The sequence below is a fragment of the Physella acuta genome, unplaced genomic scaffold, assembly GCF_028476545.2.
Source record: "Physella acuta isolate Inbredline_101_S28 unplaced genomic scaffold, ASM2847654v3 ptg001993l, whole genome shotgun sequence".
Taxonomy (NCBI): Eukaryota; Metazoa; Mollusca; class Gastropoda; family Physidae; genus Physella; species Physella acuta.
This window is the reverse complement of record NW_026733498.1, coordinates 97,843-118,934: the sequence shown is the minus strand read 5'-3', so window position 1 is coordinate 118,934 and position 21,092 is coordinate 97,843. Positions and strand designations below refer to the sequence as shown.

Sequence of the window (21,092 nt, the reverse complement as noted above, 5' to 3'; positions counted from 1 at the left end):
TAGTCATAGAATAAACCACCTATACAGCACAGAAAAATTGCACCACAATCAAAGATTGAAGCAACTAAAACACCAGCAGCACCCACATTTTGGTTAACTATGCAACACTGCTTACATAATAATAGGCCATATGAACTAAATAATATGGTGTCATCCCCTTGGAGATGTTATCAACTTGTGCTTCTTTCTTTAAATAATAGTATTAAAATTAACAGCAAAGTGGATATCCTCAGTAAAAATTTATATATATATATATATATATATATATATATATATATATATATATATATATATATACATACATACATTCCAATATCTGTAATAAAACGTGACAGCTGTTTTTTGGGGGAGGGGGGTTGCTGGTTACTTGACCTTCAACCTATTCATTAGGTTTATCTTACTTTGCTGCTATACAGCCGATGTGGAAAATAATTAACTAGGCCTGTGTCCTTTATCTTAACTTCATCTATAATTAGATTAATCCATAAATGATGTCACGCTTTTTATTAACGATTTTTACCTCGCTCCCTCCCAATCGTCACAAAAATACAGACCCTCTCTAACAAGACGTTATACTTAAGCCTACCCCCCCCCCCCCACTCAAATTTGAACCTTTTGTTTTATAAAACAGCGATTTCTTTCTAAAATATTTGATGATATCGATCGATCAACATTAAGTAGAGTCCTATTGATCAATTTTTATTGTAATTAACTTAAAAAAAAAGTAATTTAGAAACGAAAAAGAATGGTGACATCCCTAAATGGTGTCACCCGGTGCGGTCCGCACCCCCGCCCCACCCTCCTACGCTACTGGCTTACATATTCATAATTCTTTTACAAATTAGCAGAATGTTAACAATAAATTGTGGTGGAGATGTTAAAAACAATTTCATCTTTGATACGACGATTTCCATAATTTATTTTAAAATCCCTAAGTTATGACAACATTATTTTGTTATGGTTTGTAGAACTATGTGTTGATGATTCCTGGAAATATAGAGAACTGTATTACGGCGATCAGTAGGATCGTCTCATGGAGGGGGGGGGGAGGGGGAGGTTCAAATTTTTACCCGGGGACAAACTTTTGATTTGCACCGCCCCCTCAAACTTTCGATTTGCACCCCCCTCATAAAACTACATTCAAACTCATATAAGAGGGTAAATCAGACGCAGATTTTTATTTTATCTTTTTTTAAATGCACAACACACACTCCTTTTCTCCAAACCCCCCCCCCCCCCTTCCCCCATTCCATTTATGTTTTAGTTTAGCCTACACGGCAAGTTTATGTTGTAGAGTAGACTAATAAAACTGTTGAAACAGATACATAATAAATTATATTACCTATAGATTTTAATTCTGATTGAGTTTTATACATTTTTAATGTGTACAGACATGTCAACTTTATAGTCCCTCTCACTTTATAATTATTGTCATTAAATAGGGACACGACCCTGGACTTTGAACTGATATTTTTAAAATTTATCTCTTGCCTACCGGTATTTAACTTTCTGAACCGGAAAAGAACTGCAAACGAAATATAACTCTAGACTAGGCCTAGCTACATCTACTACCATAGATCTAACACGATAAGAAAGTAACCTTTAAAATGAAAATATGACTGACTTCTAGATCTAGATCTAGACTAGGTAAATCAATCTATCCAAATGTTTCTTGTCTAGATCTGCAGTTAAGTAAAATAATTTAAAAAATGCTGTAAAATTTTATCTGCTCCACTCACCACTGACAACTCTCCTCCAGGCCAGTCATCACTCAAGTCAACTCTCATCACAGACTTATCTAATATCTATCAGACCTAGACTCTACTAGATCACCCCATGCGGATCATCTCAACGACAGAATCGTTGAGCCTCTCTCCGACTGTGTCGCTGAGAATAAAACCCTTTGGTGGTTTCTCAGTCAACACTGTCGTTGAAAATAAAACAATAATTAAACATGCTCTCCACAATTAGGAAAGCATAAACTGTAGGTGTTTTGAAGCTAATATTCCAGCCATTTTGTTTTGACGAGAGCTAGTCCAGATCTAGACTAGATCTACTTGATCAACGATTTACACTGATGTAAAACCTACGTAAATCAAATCTACAAGATCAGGATTTACATTTAGATCTAGAAATCTACATTATTGACTAGAGAGAAAAAGTTAAAAGTATGCCTAGTGCGTCGAAAGTAAATGATAGAATCTAGATCTAGATCTAGAAAATCTAGATCTAGTAATTTTTCAGTAGCACTAGCTTAGTAGCTAGATCTAGTCTAGATTGACTAGATAGAAAGATAATTATTTCTGTGGCATAGCTGTCCTTTAGCATTTAGGATCTAGATCTAGAAGTCTAGATCTACTCAATTTTAAATCTCTTCTATTTCAAATTGTTTGTAGATCTATATCTACAAGATTAGGCTTAGGTCTAAAAATATACTATTAGTATTACTAAAGTTAAAGCTACACAAGTACACATCATTCCTAAACTTAATGCCATTAATGGCTAAAATTCACTGAGCATTGTTGCACTTAAGACTTAAACGTAAGGCCTAAATAAATACTAAATAAAATTATTACGTTAGCTTAATTTTCGTGACAGCTTTTCTCTTCTTTTTTGTCATGCTTAATTTAAGTCACTTTCATGTGCTGGTAGCTTAAAATAAAACTTGTTTAGGAAGTTTATTTCTTTCTCCCTTTCATAATGCTGCAAATATGAGTAAGACGCTTATTATTATAATTAAATAGCTTCGATAAATAATCATTTGCATCTTTTTGGGGGTATTTCTTTTACATGAACTGTGAAATACGGTATCTCAAATTTTGCGCGTAACTCAAAGCGAAATATTACTCGCTCAACTGCTCGTATTTTAAAAATCTGGTAGAGATCTATGTCGAGGCACTAGAATGTTGAGGTACCACAGGATCTACTATGTATTGAAAGAAAACATAAATTAATTATAGAATAATAGGCAAATATAGTAATAAAGTAGGCCTTATAGCTTTAGATTTTATTCAGCCTACTAATAAATAATTAAATAGGCCTAAAGTAGTACTAGATATTAGTTAAATCACTAGTATTGTGTAGGGTTATTTTTATTAAAAAAACAGATCACATCTTATACATTAAGGCGGGCTCAATAAAATAAAAATAATTTATTTAGGACCTAGGCCTATCTTTTGGAGATCTAAAATTCTAAATGAAAAATAAATTATTAATTAGACCAACAATAGGCATAGTATGCTAAATCTATTTTAGTATTTAAATTTAAGGCTCGGCCATCTACTAAAAATTTTATAAATGTCATAAAATGGCCTACTTAATTATAATTACTAATTACTATTAGGCCTAAGTTTAAACTAGAGATAGCCTATTTTATTAGTAGAAAAAGTATTAGTCATAGTTAAGATGGTATAGCCTTATGTAAATTAATGTAATCAGTGTTAGATATTATGATATCGATCAAGCAATTATTATATAATATCGGAAAGGGGCCTAGCACTCTCTTAGTCATTAGTCTATTAGGTCTTACAAGTAGTTTAGCCTATTTATATATTATAGGGCCTATAGGCTGTTATTTAAATTAGGCCAAAGGCTTATTAGGAAAAGGTTTAATAGGCTTTAGTTTTTAATTAGGCAACAAGGCAGAGGCTTAATGTTGCTTATAGATTTAATTTGAAATTATTATGATATACGCTACTCTGCGACTATCACTATAGACTGCTATAGAGTATATTATAGCCTAGGCCTATCTAAATAAAATAATTCAACTCACTTAGCTTACTATAATTTTTAAAAATGTTTAGTTAAGTATTCAGCTCTCTATGTCAGCTAAGGCCCATAATTGTAATTATCCTACTGTTAGTGTTAGATCTATTAATTATTTAATAATTAGTAGGCCTAATTATAGGAATTAGGTCTGATACATTAAGTCCTATACATTGGTCGTAGAGTAATACTATTGGGCTAGTAATTATATACAATATCTATACAAGCCTACTTATTGTTAATTTGGAAGTCTTTGCATTGACCTTAGTTTTCAGATGTAGCAGCCTAATTTTTATCAGATTATACCATAAAATCAAAAGTAGACTTGTAGATCTTTTTAAAACAAGGCATGAAATATTAATTTAAATAATATAAATTAAACAAATAGCCTAAATAACAACTACACAAAGTTAAAGTCATAATAACTTTTTATAAAGGTATCTTGAATTTCAACTGGAGGTAGTTTTGATAAATATTAGTATTCTGAACATTAAAATAGGTAGACTTAACATACATTTGTTCTGAAAACATATTTAGAAATTGGTTTTAAAAAATGAGGTTAGGATTGGGGTGATAACTAGTTGAGGATTAGATATGATATTCATTGTGTTTATCCATGTTGTAATTTCTCTTTTACAGGTTCATCCAAAAAAAAGGAAGATCTGATTTTTACCAGTAATAAGACTACAGCATACTAAATGACACAAGATGTTCTTTCTCTATTACCTCTTACATTTGACATAAAAGTAGGAAAAGGTATGACAATTATTAATAAGCTGCTTTAAATTTTATAATTTGTTTTTTTATAACTTAATTGTACCATTTTTATTTCCAATAATGATAAATATAATTTAGTGTCATTTATATTTTAAAATATTTATATTATACTAGATATAATTTACTTCTATAATATTACTATCCAGGCTTAACAGTCTATGCCTACAACATAGATCTCCAGGACTAAAAGTACACAAAATGGCAATCAGTATATCACAAGTGTAATAACACATGCATCTAATCTGCTTCAGTGGCGAGAACTGGGTGAATCCTCTCAAACATTAATCAGGTAAGTTATCACAAGTTTGCTTTGGTTTATTTTGAACATGTTGATTGAGATAGATTTTTATTTGTATAAATATTGTATTTAAATAAATATTTTACCTAGTAAAACCAAGTCAGTGGTGATGATTGATACAATATCATTGTCATTATGTATTTTTTTAAATATTTGTTTTGCAAAATATGCTGATTTGCAGGAAGGATATATATATATATATATATATATATATATATATATATATATATATATATATATATATATATATAAAACAGTAACATTTAGTGGTTTGTCTTACAAATTTGAATTATTTACTTAATCTGTCTTAACTGCTCAACAGGAACTAGGCATACCTAATGAGCGTCAAGCTGATACAGTAGATGTACAGAAGAGTTTATACACAAGGTAAATATTGATAAATTTTAAGTTTTCTTTTTTTAAGGATACATGTAGTGTTTTGGGAGAAAGGAATTAAATTATTTAAATTAGGCCTAATAGTTTATTTCTCTAGCTTATGTTTTACTTAAAATAACTTAAATTTTTCCCCCTTTATCACTAAAGCAAAATTTTATAGATATCTATGCCATGATTCATCTCATTCAATCACTTTTTTCTTGTTTTGTTTTGATGTATTAAACTAATTTAAACTAAAGATTTTTTTTTTTTGCTAATTTTATTATTTCAGATGGATGATTAAGAAAATCATTTTGTTTTGTTTCAGGAAGTGAAAAGTGATGTAAAAGGCAACTAATACTTCCATCTACCATAGTTAAACAAGAATCTGCAAATGGTGATAATTGCAATAATCTTGATATATTAATGTTTGGCTTTATAATTATATGCAATTGTTTCATAAATAAATTATTTCTCAAAATTTGATGTTTTTGGTTTTCATACTTTGTACATAAGATGCAAGTGATTGAAAGCTGAAAAGGGTTGTATGTAGTTATAGTATTCCCAGCACAAGTTGACATTAAAACAGCTGAAGCCCTTTAAAAAAAAAACAAAAAAAAAAAAAATAATCTAGGAATGCTGTTTCTATTAGCTGAGCATATATTTGGAAAAGAACTTAATTGTTTACCAGAGAATACTGTGACCCAGTTAAAGAAAAGTATCAAACAAACAAGACCTCCACACTAGAGAAGTATGGAATGAGTGTTGCATGGAATTCAAATCAACTTTGATGTTGCTAATTGCTACACTGGCCATAATTGGCCTACATTTGATTTTTGCTGAGGTAGGCAACTGTTTTTGTTTAACTTTAGATGTCGACTAAATAAAGAAGAAAACTGACACGCCAATACCAAAATCAAGAACTTGTAAAGTTCGTGGTTGCTAAACCGAGAAGTTCTGAGTTCAATCTCCCGTGTAGATCAGAGTTTCTTCCAGGCATCTCTTCGGGGGGGCGAAGCCCCCCCGAAAATTTTTTACCGCCCCCCCGAAGGAAATGAAATTTATATAATTTATATAGAAAATATATACTTTTAACAGTGTCCGCCCCCCCGAAGAAAGTTTACCGCCCCCCCCGAAGATTTCAAGTGCCCCCCCGGAGAAAAAAGTCTGGAAGAAACACTGGTGTAGATGAGGCTCTATAGTTGGGGATAGCAACCTATCTTGGGGATACAACACTTGTTCTTGGATTGACAAAAGATAAGAAAAGAAATCCAGAAAGAAAAGCAGCTGAACGAAGAAGAAAAAGGCTGGATATATTCGGTATCAACTGTACAATTTTAACAGACACACATTTCAAACTACACATGCATTTCAATGACAAAGTTCAGTGAAGCCATAATGTTGAGTTTGACTGAATGAAGAACGATATTGTTATTTCAAGCAAAGTTAAGGTTTATTGTCTTAAAGATATTGTCGTGGATTGATTTAGACTAAGACTTCCCTGTTAAATAAGCCGACAACGATGGCTCTTTTTATTTCTCGTCTTTGATGTTGCTTTCAAGAACTTGTATGAGATTAGATTACCTACATACATAAGGCTACACAGTTTGGAATCTTGGCTTTCTAATAGTGGACCTGGCTACATGACATTACCCCCACCCCGTCAATTACCCCCCCCCCCCCGGAGGAGACCCCCTCCCGTATTTACCCCCCGGGGCAATTACCCCTTGTCAATAACCCCCCTGGAGAATCCCCCCCCCCCCCCCGGCCTCAAGTTATGATCCTAACTCAAACTCTATACCTATGTATTTCCTTAATCCTAATCGATAAAAAAATGACCAAACCCTAAGCATTCACCTCAGCCTAAAACTTAACACATAACCAAAACCAACTCTAGACTTAGGTTTCAGCCTAACCTTGACCATAACACAAACCCTAATCCTAGCCTTAATCCTAACCCTGACCATAACACTAACTCTAATTCTGAATCTAACCCTAGCCCTAACCTTAGCCCTAACGCTAACCCTAACCTTAGCCCGAACGCTAACCCTAACCTTAGCCCGAACGCTAACCCTAACTCTAGCCCTAACTCTAACGCTAACCATAACCCTAACCTTAGCACAAACGCTAGCCCTAGCCCAAACTCTAACTCTAGCCCTAACTCTAACCCTAGCCCTAACCCTAATCCTAACCCTAGCCGTAACCCTAACCATAATCTTAACCTTAGCCAGAACGCTAACTCTTACCCTAGCCCTAACGCTAACCCAAACCCTAACCCTAGCCGTAACCCTAACCATAACCCTAACCCCAGCTGTACCTTAAGAGGTGTGGGGGGGGGGGGGAAGATGTCCTCCTTGGCGGGGGGTAAATGACAGGGGGCAATTGCTTCAGGGGGGGAGAGAACTAATAATCTGTAAGTCCTACTATTCAATACATTTGGTTAACACAATGTCGTCACACATGTAAAACAAAATAAGCAGTGTTTTTATTATTTGTATCCTTAAAAAATGCAAAATAAATGCTACGCCATTAACTCAACCCTCTTTTTTCTCGTTACATATCGTCACATAAAGCCACCGCCCAAAATGATGGTGACGTCAATATACAATCATAAAGTGGTCACCCATTAACCACGACTCACTCTTCAGACGATTTTGCACCAAACCCCCCTTCTCTAATTGTAACAAATTTTCACAAAAAGCCAGATCTTCGCTCCCCCCCCCCACCAATCTCTTTAAAAACACTACACCTCAACACATAACCCCCTCCGCCGTTCCCCTGAAACTGCATTTTTACTTTCTCGTATATACGAAGTATAGAGAAAGTCTTGTAATCGTGCAAAAAAAAAAAAAAAATCGAGATTTTTTACAAATCTCGACGTTTTACACCTCACTGATACGGAAAAACATAATTTTGCAATCTTGTCCGTATGTCTGTGTCTGTGTGTGTCTGTCTGTAAACACGATTACTTGAGTACCGTTACAGCTAGGTTGATGAAATTTCATATATAAGTATTTTATCAAAATCATAGATCCGTATAAACTTTTGAGTGATTTCCGATAACCGAAAGTGGTACTTTTTCTACTTTGAATTTTTCAAAAGCCTATAACTTGAGTACTATTGCAGATAGATAAATGAAATTTCACATGTAAGTAAAAGATCTAATTCTCTACCTTCTGTCAAATTTTGAGTAATTTCCGTTGACAGGAAGTACTAATTTACGCTATTTCCGATTTCTCAAAAAACGCACGTAAATTTATAAAGTACTAATAATGTTGCGCACTATTATGCACATCTTTATTTGACGTTCACTTGGTGTGCAATTCTTTTTTCTACGAGGTTTTATTCTATTTTAAAAAGTTTAAGTATTTAAAATGGATTAAAAATCATGTCTATATCCCGAGTTGCCATTTCCCGTAGTGTTATATTAGAATATTCGAGAAAGTTTAGGGGAGATCACTCCCGGTTTATTATAATATGTACTGACCTCGATAAACATTGAGTTAATAAATGAATTAATACCAAAAGCAATCTTTTAAAGCCCGAAATAACGGATGAAAGCAAAAATGTGTCGTCACACTTTCCGATCATCCCTTCCCATAAATGAAAAAAAAAGCCTGAACATACTAAAGGAGAGTATGGATGTTGATGGAGGATCCCAACGTTAAAAATTAAAGCAGCGCAAAATTTCAGGAATCCATGTTACATATTATTATTTTCCGTAGGTATAACAAAGGTATTTACATTGTGTTTTATATTTTACGAGCCGCTATCATACGCCTCTATTTTGTTGTTTCATTTTCTACTTTTCAGTAATTCATAATTTGTGAATTTGACAGTAACAATGCTGCCACTGAAAATATTTGCTTTAAAACACTATCAGTAGCTCGTTAAGGACGATAACCCCCCCCCTCCCCACCCTCCTTTCCCAAAAATCCTACCCCCCCCCCCTCGTGAAAGCAGCCCCTCTGAGTTACCTCCACTAAGTTTAAAATCGTTTCAAACTAAATTATCTGCCCCTAATAGCTGTCACTAAACCCGGCTCTACGATTGTAAACATTTAGCTTGAACCACAGCTCACCAGACCATGTAGGGATGGGGGTGGTAGGGATAGAGAGAAAGAGAGGGGGCTGCTAGGGGCGCTTACAGCTTGGTGTTTTCTATGGTATCCATGAAGAGAATTATTTATATAGAAGAAATATATATTAAACCAGCGTACCCGTCCCGCGCGTTGCTGCGGTCTCAGAAGACAGACTGACGCAATATTTTAAGAGGATTCCATAATTACATTAGCAATCACGTATTTTTTTACGCTTGACATTGATTTCTAAATCTAAACAATTTAAATGTAATCAAAGCCGGTGTTATATTGCTTTCATCATAGTTGTTGAGGCGCAAATTCTACCGCACACAGTAGCCCATTGTATCCATAATGTATCGCACTCTTTAAAACGAACGTAGGCGCAATAGTGTTTATGAGGGACCCACACAGGGGCGCTAGACCACACGCCAGTGGTGCAGTAGACAAAAAATTTCCCTACGGTAGGGCGCTCTTTTAAAACTCATAGTGTTCCTCCCGAAGCCAGTGGCGCATCGGGTCAAACGAATTGTCATCGAATGTCGTGTGCCACAGGGTCAATATTGTAGAGTGCTCTTTAACACAACCTTAGGATATCTCAGGGCGCCAAATCGCTTCCTGCCGGGGCGCCGGCAGACGCGCCTGATTCCATATAGTCAAAAATTATTGTTGCCCATCGTGTCTTTAGTGTATAAATTAAAAAAAAAACGAAAGTAGGCGTCATAGTGTTCACATGGTAGCACGGGGCGCTTCGGGTTACGTAATATCCGGGGCGCCTTAGCCCCCATGCAGTTTTAATATCGCCGCCCTGGATTTTCAGGCGCCAAGCCGTTTATTAACAAAAATCGCACCCTCCAGGGAAACGCCCATAATAAATTTTAATTTTTGTTTTCGCAGAAACCTTCTCGTGAGTGTTTTCATTAACTCTCGAAAGTTTAACGGCACTCAGATAAACGATGTCAAACAGCATCCGTTTTGTTTTTTACAAACTGTGTAGAGAAAAATTGCACCCTCCAGAAGCGCCGCCCTGTTAAAATAAAATAAAAAATAACCTCCCCTGAAGTTTTATGGCGAGCGGATGAACGGGATTAAACCGCAATCTACTTTTACGTATATATATCCTATATAGGGATCTATATATAGAATCGATTCGCGCCCTGCTGGGGCACCGTGTTTGTGAAATATATCCAGTGGTATTCTTAACTTAAGTTGCATGGCCATAGGATGAAAGGTGTAGTGCTGCATAGAGGACATAAACAAACCCACAAACAAACAAGCAAAACTTCATTATATATATACATAGAGAGAAATATAAATAATTCTACATATGCATATATATATATATATATATATATATATATATATATATATATATATATATATATACATATATATATATATATATATATATATATATATATATATAGCTACATTTGGTGACTTCCCATTTTCCCCAATGGCGTCAAATTTTGCACATAATCCACCTATTAATTCATGTGAAAAAAAGCATCGTTTTCATCGTAAATTATTAGATTTTGGTATCAGCCTCTCTCCGGTCGTCGCTTAGCAAATCTGTTATCCAAAAATTCAACAAGCATGTATTCACCTGTACATTTTGCAGTTTGTGTCATCTCCCCTCACCCCCCCCCCCCCCCCTGAATGATAGTTTTTAAACGTGCACAGTTAATTGTATATTTTTTTATCTGCAGTCAGTTATTAGTACAGTTAACTCTCATTAGTCATTTATTGAACTGGCAAAATGCTTACTTCTTCTATATATTTTGCTATTTTTCGCCATGGTGTCACCCCCGAAATTTTGCCACCTTGCGCAGTCCTCAGCCCCCCCCCCCCCAACCTTGTGACGCCTGTGGTTAGGGGTACTACTTGAGTACAGTAAATATGTATATATATATATATATATATATATATATATATATATATATATATATATATATATATATATATATATATATATATATATATATATATATATATATATATATATATATATCGGGGGGGGGGGGTATAGCCCCTTGGCACACCTTGTACCTACGCCACTACATAATCATGTTCTTAAGATTATATAGCACATTCTATGTATACATTCGATAAAAATAGCTATTACGTATTCTGCAATTTTATATTTGTAATAACATATTGTAAACGAAATGAGTCTTAAATTCGATTAAAAAATGGGCCTTTATATTATGTATTTTTTTCTATTTTGCAATCATATCATGTATTACTTGTTGTATAGCCTAGATTCTATAATAATATACTAATATATTCTATATTACATAATCCTATATTATATCGTTTAGTAATCTCTACCCTAATGTTTTCTATACCGAATAATCAATATTCTGTAATTCTAAATTGTGTATAAATTAATCATACAATCTCTAAAATTAATCATAACTATGATCACAATTAAATTTAGCAATCCACTGTATTAATTTATATTGCTAAAAATAATTTAATTTTCAATTTTAAAGACAGAAGATACATTTTTTATAATATTAATTATTATTAGCTCTGTAAAATGAATGGTTGTTTAATTTTTCTTATATTAAATATTTTAAGCGATTAATTAATCGAAATGGTTTTATTCCGTTAGCTAGTTTTTACAGTTTATAACTATAATTAGAGTCTCAACGACAGAATCAAATGAGAAAAAATCTATAGCGTTATTATATACCGACACTGTTGATAAGCCACTCAACGACAGTCTCGTTGAGAATAGTGTAGGATCGGCTGACTAGATCTAGATATAGAATCTAGAATCTAGCCATGAGTCATGCTCCAATTTATTATATCTCATTATTAGATTTAGTAGATCTATTCTCTAGCTAACTAGAATCTAGATTTTTTTAGATTATTTGCTATCTACTAATCTAGTATTACTAGTATCTACTCTAGTATTAGTATCTAGAATCTTCATAGTTCATAGATTAAATCTAGATTCTAGATCTAGCTAGAATCTAGATCTAGCTACTACATCTGTTTCAGTGAGTTTCAGTGTTTGAGTCCGGATCCCAGTCTTTTGGACGTCCCTGGCTGAGTCCATCTAGCTCTGATGAGTAGATCTACTTGTCTTAATTTACAACTTACGTTAATAGTACGTTACTTTAAAAACTATTAACCTGTTAAGTTTTAACTTGATTTGAATCATGACGTAAGTAAAGTATGTACATGCAGCTGGAAATATTCATAAGCCTAGGTCATAGGAGCACACCAAGTTTGGAGTAAACATCATTTTTTGGGCTTTGTGTGTGTATTATTAACTTATGTGGGAGTCACATATTAGTTATTAGTAGCTTTTAATTTTTACTCTTGTAGTAGTAGTATATTCAGGGCAAAATAAAGTAAAAATGTAGTTAAAATCAGTTGAATAAAGTCTTTAACTCATGTTATAGCCTACTATTGTGTAATCTAATAAACATAGTTGTAAAATTGTAATTAAAATTAAATCTGGGGTAAGGTTATGTACATTTAAATCTGTATTATAACTAACCCAGGCCTCAGCATTGATAAGACACCTTATTCTAACTCTCACCTTAACTCTAACTATATCCCTGGTAAACCATAGCTTAAACTAGCTCTAGCCTAATTGTAGCTGTAGGAAACAGACCCACTTTTTTAATTGAAAAGTTTAAAGAAGTAAAGTTCCCTTTTTGAACCTGATGGTCCACGGAGCAGGTGAATTAGAATTTACCTGTTACTGTGACCTCAGCATGTGAAGGAATAGCTACCCATCAGAGCTGGGTGAACTCAGAGATGTTCTACAGACTTAACCCGGATTTGCAGTCTAGCATTCTACTGCTAGGCCCCACCATCCCATTTTTTTTTTAGTTTTATGTTTCTGATAAGTTCCAATGCAGCTGTTGCCCTTCATTATTGATCCATAACCTAAGCACCGCTTAATAATAGATAACACTTGAACTTTGAAAGCACTGATATGAATTATGATTCACAAATGACCTTAGATGTAGAATGTAGAGCAGAAGCTGCATAGTATGCTGTTTTGACCTAATATTCACTGTTATTATCATGAGGCCTTATGACTCTAAGAATACTTCAAGTGGTAGTTCATGACATAGTTGTTTTTACACTGCTTATTGGCTCAAAGGTAGTGTTACCTTGCTGTGACATTTCTTGTGAATCATTTTAATCATTAATGATTAAAACTGTAAGTTACAGTAATCAGCTGATTGTTATACTGTTATCATTTGTTATGTCAGTGACCTCTTTAGTTTTTTTTAACAATTCCCTTTACATTTATTTCTTGGATAAGTATTTGGCAACTGATAATTGTGACAAAGCAGGGTAGATTGTAAAATCAACTAACTGCACATTTTTTTAAAAACTTACATGTTGATGTATAAATTTAAAAATATCTTGTTATATTTGAAAGCATACATTTTAATTATAATATATTACTTTGATCAAAAGTAATAAGTTTGTATTTATGTTACTGATAAATAAAACAGAAGCTACATTTTAAAAATATATTTTAAAATATTGTTAGCTAAAAGTAGGCCTTATAAGTAATAGGTTAGTAGATATTTAAAAGTTAATTATAAATTTTAAATTCATTATGTACAATAAATATCTTTTTTTATTAACACAGATTGCTGGAATAAACTTGTATACGTTTGATTTACCGGTGGTTAAATGTCAGTAAACTAATTGAATTGAGCATGGAGTTTGTGAATCCTGTTATCAGACTTGTACAAAACCCTACTGTTACAGCTTCTGTGTGTTTTGCAGGGCTGTATGCTGCTTATTATTTATTTTATGTTGTTAAGGTGAGTAGACTATTTTATTAATCTTGCCAGATTTTAAATCTAGCTTTTTATAAAAATAAATAAAATAGCTTTTAAATTTTAATGTTCTCAATAAACTTGCTCATAACCAAAGAAAATGTGTTAAAGAAAAAGACTGTATCTAAAATAAAATGCGTAGATATTTCCAGTTTAGTTAGCCTTCATCTAAATTTGAAAATGTTAAGAAAAATTTTTAATAACGGTACAGCATATTAATAATGTATATTATTTCATAAAATTTCCAGAAACCTGTGATAGCTTGTGGTGATAAGAAATTCAGACAGTTTATTGACAAACACTGCCCTGTTTCAAGGGAAAAGTTCTGGCCAACATGGTGGTGCTTTGAAGCCAGAGCCCATACTATTCTCAGAGCTCTGTTACAGTCATGTCCAGAAGTGGATTATTCAGAGTATGTTTTAAAAAAAGATGTGAAGTTTTGTTGAGTATGTTAGTTGTCTATGTCTACTTTACATGCAGACTTTAATTAATTAATTATGTACATTTTAAATGCCCATGCTGTATAAAAAATGATAAAGAATTGTATAAATAAATTGAGTGATATGGACCAATGAACTACCAATGATAATTTTTGTATGTGCCTATCCAGAGAATATTTAACAACACCCGATGGAGGGGAGATCAAACTAGACTGGAGTGAGAATGACAGCAATACCAAGTACACCAAAGATTTGAGACCCACTATTGTAATGCTCCCTGGGCTCACAGGTAGGCTGTACAAATATTCGTCAACATTTAAGTTTTCTATGTCTTGAAAATATGCAAACAATGAATGTGAATCCGCAGTTTATGATAGCATAAATGATAAATTTACATATTACTTACTTGTTGTTTAAAAATATGTTAAGAAATACCCCTTCTCATGAATCAGGGAGCAGCAAAGAAAATTATATCCTCCACATGGTGCATGATGCAAATGACTTGGGATACAGATCTGTGGTCTTTAATAACAGAGGGACAGGAGACACTAAGCTTAAGGTATCAAACTTGGATGTTGGTATAATAAGTAAACAGTAGAAACTTGGTACAAGGCAGTGGTGGTTTTCAAATTTTGCCACAACAGCTCCCTTGAAAATACAGAAAAATCTTGGGGCCTCCCTTACCCATAATGTGTATAATTATTAGTATAACCATAACACAATGCTGTGAAGCTTTGTAGTTACAATCAGGATTCACAGATTCTCATGTCGTTTAACTGTTGTCTCCAGAGACAATCATTATTTTTAAGAAAAACATCCAAGCAGTGATAAATGTTTGTGTTCTACTGTTATGGTAACTAGTCTACAGTATTTAACATATTTTCTTTAACAAACCAGACCCCAAGAACCTATTGTGCTGCCAACATTGAAGATACAGAGTTTGTTATACAACATGTCAAAAACAAGTACCCTAATGCGCCTCTGATGGGGGTAGGAGTATCTCTAGGAGGGTAAGTTGTTAAGTGTTGATATATATTTTAAAGACTTAATGGTGTTTTTTTTTAAATAAAAGAAGTTTCTAAGTAATACTTGGATTAAATTATTTCACTCCAAAAATGTAACAAATATTTAAGTAACTTTTAAGATTAATGAAGTTAATTATATTTAACAGATTTGAGAATCATTTAACCTTAAAGCAATGTGTTGAATTTTCTTGTCTCATGGTTTCTAAATCATTAGTACAGTTAATCAAAAGTTTTTGAAAATTTATTTTTTATGTTATTATGCTGATTAATGTCCATAAATTATTAAATATGTGAGCATTAAATATCTTGATGGATCAATAAATTAACCTTGAACTTTATACAGGCTGAAACTATTAGAGGTTAGTATAATATTCCAGGAACCAAAGGCAATATTACCGTGTTGATATACTGATTGTAAACACAAAAAAACCAGACTCAATGTTGTATATTTCTATGTCCATCTTTTACGTAGAGCAATATTGTTCAACTATTTAGCAAGAAGTGGTCAGGGGAGCAAGTTAATTGCTGGCATCGTCTGCTCTCCAGCGTACAACTTTAGCGAATCAACAAAAACACTGGAGCAGCCAGTAAATTATTGGATATTTAATAGGAGGCTAGCGAGCAACCTTTGTCACTTGTTGAGGAAGTGAGTGCTTCAGTATTGTATCAGAGGTAGTGGCTAGGTCTAGAGTGTTGCCAGTCAGAACTACTTGTCTGGGCAGTTTAAATTTTTTAATTTAAAAAAAATCGGTACTTATTAATATGTCATCAGGATGGAATTGATGCTATATCTTGTGGTAGTAATACTACGTAATACTACTTAAACCCTGGCTTTAAATATAGCCTTATGTATAATCGAAATCTATCTTCGTTCTTGACCCTAATATAATATAAAAAAAAAAACTTGATAGGATATAGTTTTGTCCTGCTCGCATATTTATAAGTACCTAAAAGTCTGTCGGTCAAGTGTCCAGATTTCTCTCTTCTGACTTGCTGTGCCTCCAGCACTGGTCACTACAGTTTTATGTCCTTGTCTTTGCAGTTAACCTTGTTATTTGCAGCATGATTATTTTCAACTACATGGCATTAAAAGGGAAATCTGCTGATCTAATAGCCGCCATGAGCATCTCAGTAGGTTGGGATGTGTTTGCTGCTTGCGATTCACTGGATAAGGCCATTAACTATTATCTCTTCAACAAGACTCTGGCCAAGTCACTGTGTTATTTAGTCGAGAAGTGAGTTTAGGAATCAGCTTGATTTACTATCAGTTCCACTTCCCAGTGTTCTACCATGTGGTAAGGTAGTGCACTTCTTGCTTCGAGTATGTGTTCTAGATATAACAGAACCATCCATAAAAGACATCCGTGTAACCCTATTCACCTTTCTGATATTTTTTATGCAACTCCAAGATGTGTTTAGTTTTGAAAGATGAAACCTGTGTTATTGTCTGTAACTAAAAAAATGTCACCAAAATGCCAGGAGGAAAAGAAAAAAATATCTGTGAAAATTAAAAGTTACACTGCTCTTAAATGCAATATTAGACGAAACTTAAATGCCTCATACATAAAGCTGACATTTGACTAAATGTAAAAATAGATATTATACATGTAAATTGGTGAGCTATATCCTTGGACTTGCTACTTATACTCATCTATAGACTTATTTTACCATTCCCTCAACCCTCTACTTGTGGAAATCTTTTATGGAAGGCTTTCAATTCATTTACATTATTGTTAATGAGTGTCCTGAGTGCATGAAAAGAGTTAATTTTTTTGTGTTGGAATATCTTGCTTGCATTGCAAAAGTTAAATTTAAATTTGCCATGGAATATTCATATTTTTTACTTCGTGGAATTATTTATGTTTATTATACATATAAATATAGAATTGCATTTCTACTGAATTCTTTGAACGAATGTTTAATAGATGATTTTTCTGTTTTGTTGTGTTAGATGAATGCTAGAAGAGAACTTTTTAATGGCTTTTCATCACCTATACTTCAGTTGTTCTCCACCATTATGCTTAATCATTGCTGTACCTTATACAGGCTAGCAACAAGCTACACTCTTTTTAAAATAGCCTTTTTCCTTTAATTTTTCTTATTTTCCTATTTGTTTTGGATTATTTTATGGAGACAAAAACTACATTACTTAATACGGGCAACTGAATTCACTGTATCTAGTTTTAATTGTAAGAAATTATCTAAAACTATAAGGAAAATATATAATTATCTACGTTAGTGCTATAAAAATTATAGAAATTGAATACCTCACTGTAGATTTAATATCTTTTCAAATAAATGAAACAATTTACAACATTAACAAGGTTTATACATTTTATTAAAATTCCAACCATCTAATGTTTTTGGTATGGATGTATATAACACAGATTATTTACCTTTGAATGTGTTATTTTATTACTGGTCATTTTTTGTTTTATTATTTATTGCATGAAAATATTGAAATGCAGTATAACAAACATAGCTAAACTAAATGCTTTTGGCTGTGTTATGGCTTAAAGTCTGTATATTATAATTGGTTAACATAGTGATACTAATGAATAAATAAATTTAAAGAAAATTGCATTAAAACATTTTAAAAAAGAATTCAACAACACAATGCTTATTACTTGTTACTGAAGTATAAACCACTATGGAATTTCAGGAATCTCCACTTGTTTGAACACCACTTAGATATTGACACAGCTCATGTGTTAAGGGTAAGCCACTCTTGTTTAATATTTTTAATTCAATATTTTTGCTGCTATTGACTCATAAGAGAGTTGTAAATTTTCTAAAAATAAAAATGGATAGATCTCATAATCAAAAATGAAAAAGAATCATTCAATTAATGTAAGAGTTTGATTAATTATGAGTAATGAGCCCTTATCACTTCCTACAACTTTATACATTATTATTTAAATGTAAAAACTAACATTTGAAAGGTGACTTTCCTAGATTAATAACACAAGGTACATGAGTTATAAAACACAGAAACAGTTATCATATTTTAGTTTAGTTAGTGTTCAAAAAGTTCAAATACTACTTGTTTTTAATTAGACACTAACATTTATTTTACCATCAATTTACAATTGTTTTGTGTTCTTTCCTCAGAGTGAATCAATCAAAGACTTTGATGAGCGTTTCACCTCCAAACTGTTTGGCTATGACTCAGTAGATCACTACTACACTGAAGCATCTCTGCATACCAAGGTCCATGCACTGGCCAAGCCTGTCCTGTGTCTGAGTGCTGCTGATGACCCTTTTTCACCGGAACACTGTAAGCTTTTTTTTTTTTTTTTTTACTGCCTGGTTAAGTATTAAGAATCTTTTTCCAGAAATTGAGTCAAGTTGTCTAACATCTTTAACGGTGCAAGAAAAAAAAAAAATTTGTTTATTTTATTAGCCATATGTCCATCCCCACCTTCCATTTTACGTTTAAAGAGAAAAATTTCTTACCCTAAAATTAAAAATATAAAAAATCAACAATTAAAATTAGAATTAGGACTACTCATTCTTCCTTTTAAAAAAAAATTCATTATACCAGTAATTTAAATGTTTCAAGTTTTAGAGTTTATAATCACCACCTTTAAAATGTAACACATCATGTCCCTTGCAAAGTTTAATATGAAATGTTTACTTTAAAGCCATACCAATGGCAGAGGCAGAACAGAATGACAACATTGCCATTGTCAAGACATCACATGGAGGACATATAGGCTTTTTAGAAGGGACCTTCCCTCGTGACAGAAGCTACATGTACAGGTGGTTCAAGCAGTATGTCTCAGCTGTCTTTGAGCAAGGCTTTAAAGATGAATAGCTTCCACAATTTAGCTTCCAAACTATTATTTATTTATATTTTAGTTCAGTCTTTCAACCCAAATCAAAATGTCATTGAAAGGAAAATCTGAAAAAGTGTTCCAGAAGGTACGCACCAAAAAGACTCACCTGTGTTAGCATATAGCATTTATTTATAAAGCATTTATTGTTTTTATAATGAGCAGTATTGGCATTGATAAACTAAAAGCATTGAATCCATTGCTTTACTTTGTTACAGTCACATAAGTAACTGCCAGTGTCACAAGCATAATTAATATTTTAAAAATTATAATTTTTAAAACTTCACTAAAACATTTTAATCGTACTCTTTCTTAAAAGAAACAATTTAAATGTTAGATTGTTTTTAATGAGCTTAAGTTGTTTTAGTTAGATGGTGTTAATAAATAAATAGCCTGTTTGGTGACATCTTGTTATTTTATAACTAAAATTTATCACTGTTATATGTTATTTGAAAAATAAATGCACATCTAATGGACAGTTACAGTGGACCAGTATATGATTTTTATGCACATTTTATCTCCATGTTTCTTGACTTTTTACCACTGAACAAAAGCTCACTTATAATAGACTTGTTAAAATTTCACTCACGTTTACCTCACTTAAGATCACACTAATGTTAAGTTGACCTCACTCTAGATGACATTAATTCAGAGGATTTACTTATACTCTGTCTCTCTGGTCATTCTTATTATTCTGCACCTTTGTATTGCATTTGTCATACTTGCTAATAGCATGCTAGACAATTTTTTAATTAAGATAGTCTATTGTTCACTAGTTTAGATATTTTTTTCTAATAAATGTGTTCATTAGATAGCAAAGTAACACAATTTTATTTGCTATTTAAATTTTCCCGGTTTTGTGAATATGTTTGTTTGTCTGTTTTTTAAATTCATAATCAGTCAATGATAATGCTACTGTGAAAATGAGCATGGAATAAATTATTTTACTTTTGTAAGATTTTTTTTTTTAACTTAGAAAATGAGCATGTTGAAGAAATTACATATTATGCAAAAACATTCAGACCTACTTCTGGAGTTTTATTTTAAAATGTATATGTTGTTTTACTTCCTTTGTTGATAAACAATTTTCTGCTTCCTTAAAGAAACTAAAAATAACTCATCAGAAAACTTTATACTGTAAATATAAAAACAAGGAAAGTCCAAAGAAAATAATTTGCACTGTCACATTAGTTGAATTATTGTTTAATCAAGTTGCATCAAGTAAAAGATTTCCTGTAAAAAGTTTTACAATAGAATACCAAATACATTTTGTATAAAGAATTGATAGTCAATGGGATTTTGTGTCTAGTTATAGGCAGTAGTTGAGAAATATTTATGGCATTTAACATTCCTTATTGCTTATGGTTTTTCTATGTGCTTAGGTTTGTAACAGTTATGTTTATAATTGTATTGAGTTCGGGTATACTTATTATTTTTGGTCACACAGTCTTAAGAAAGTTCTAGAGCAATAAAATAGTAAATAAAAATACTATGCATGTGTGTGAACCTTAAATTTAATCTTTTTACCAGAAGAAAATTGTATGAATCAGTGTTTTGAGCCTAGACCTTAAAAAATTCTAATTTTTTCTGCAATAGTTACATATATTTGACTTACATTTTAAAAATGATTAGCACCAAATTTTTTAGATTGATAAAAAGCAGCAAACAATGTAAA

The 21,092-nt window shown here is 32.5% G+C and overlaps 1 protein-coding gene and 1 long non-coding RNA gene across 9 annotated transcripts; both read left to right on the top strand.

The window, feature by feature from the left end:
- Window positions 1–1,632: 1,632 nt before the first annotated feature.
- On the top strand, window positions 1,633–5,698 carry LOC131931553 (uncharacterized). Of its 3 annotated transcripts, none has more exons than XR_009384309.1 (5): window positions 1,633–1,647; window positions 4,405–4,521; window positions 4,689–4,831; window positions 5,163–5,227; window positions 5,544–5,698. It is a non-coding gene; the product is annotated as an uncharacterized LOC131931553 (long non-coding RNA). The 3 variants fall into 3 exon arrangements; XR_009384308.1 differs by lacking the exon at window positions 1,633–1,647 and adding an exon at window positions 1,833–2,168; XR_009384307.1 differs by lacking the exon at window positions 1,633–1,647 and adding an exon at window positions 1,833–2,188.
- Window positions 5,699–11,864: 6,166 nt separating this feature from the next.
- On the top strand, window positions 11,865–20,876 carry LOC131931551 (phospholipase ABHD3). 6 transcript variants are annotated; one of them, XM_059288391.1, is made up of 11 exons: window positions 11,865–12,037; window positions 12,303–12,411; window positions 13,924–14,101; window positions 14,365–14,528; window positions 14,727–14,845; window positions 15,009–15,115; window positions 15,454–15,566; window positions 16,054–16,227; window positions 18,244–18,298; window positions 18,693–18,858; window positions 19,226–20,876. In XM_059288391.1, exons 3-11 carry the CDS (start codon window positions 13,994–13,996, stop codon window positions 19,396–19,398), a joined length of 1,179 nt encoding a protein of 392 aa, XP_059144374.1. In that variant the 5' UTR covers window positions 11,865–12,037; window positions 12,303–12,411; window positions 13,924–13,993; the 3' UTR covers window positions 19,399–20,876. The 6 variants fall into 6 exon arrangements, with proteins under 6 accessions (XP_059144374.1, XP_059144377.1, XP_059144373.1 ...); XM_059288394.1 differs by lacking the exon at window positions 12,303–12,411; XM_059288390.1 differs by lacking the exons at window positions 11,865–12,037; window positions 16,054–16,227 and adding an exon at window positions 16,643–16,816 and having other exon boundaries at window positions 12,090–12,411.
- The last annotated feature ends 216 nt before the right edge of the window (window positions 20,877–21,092 follow it).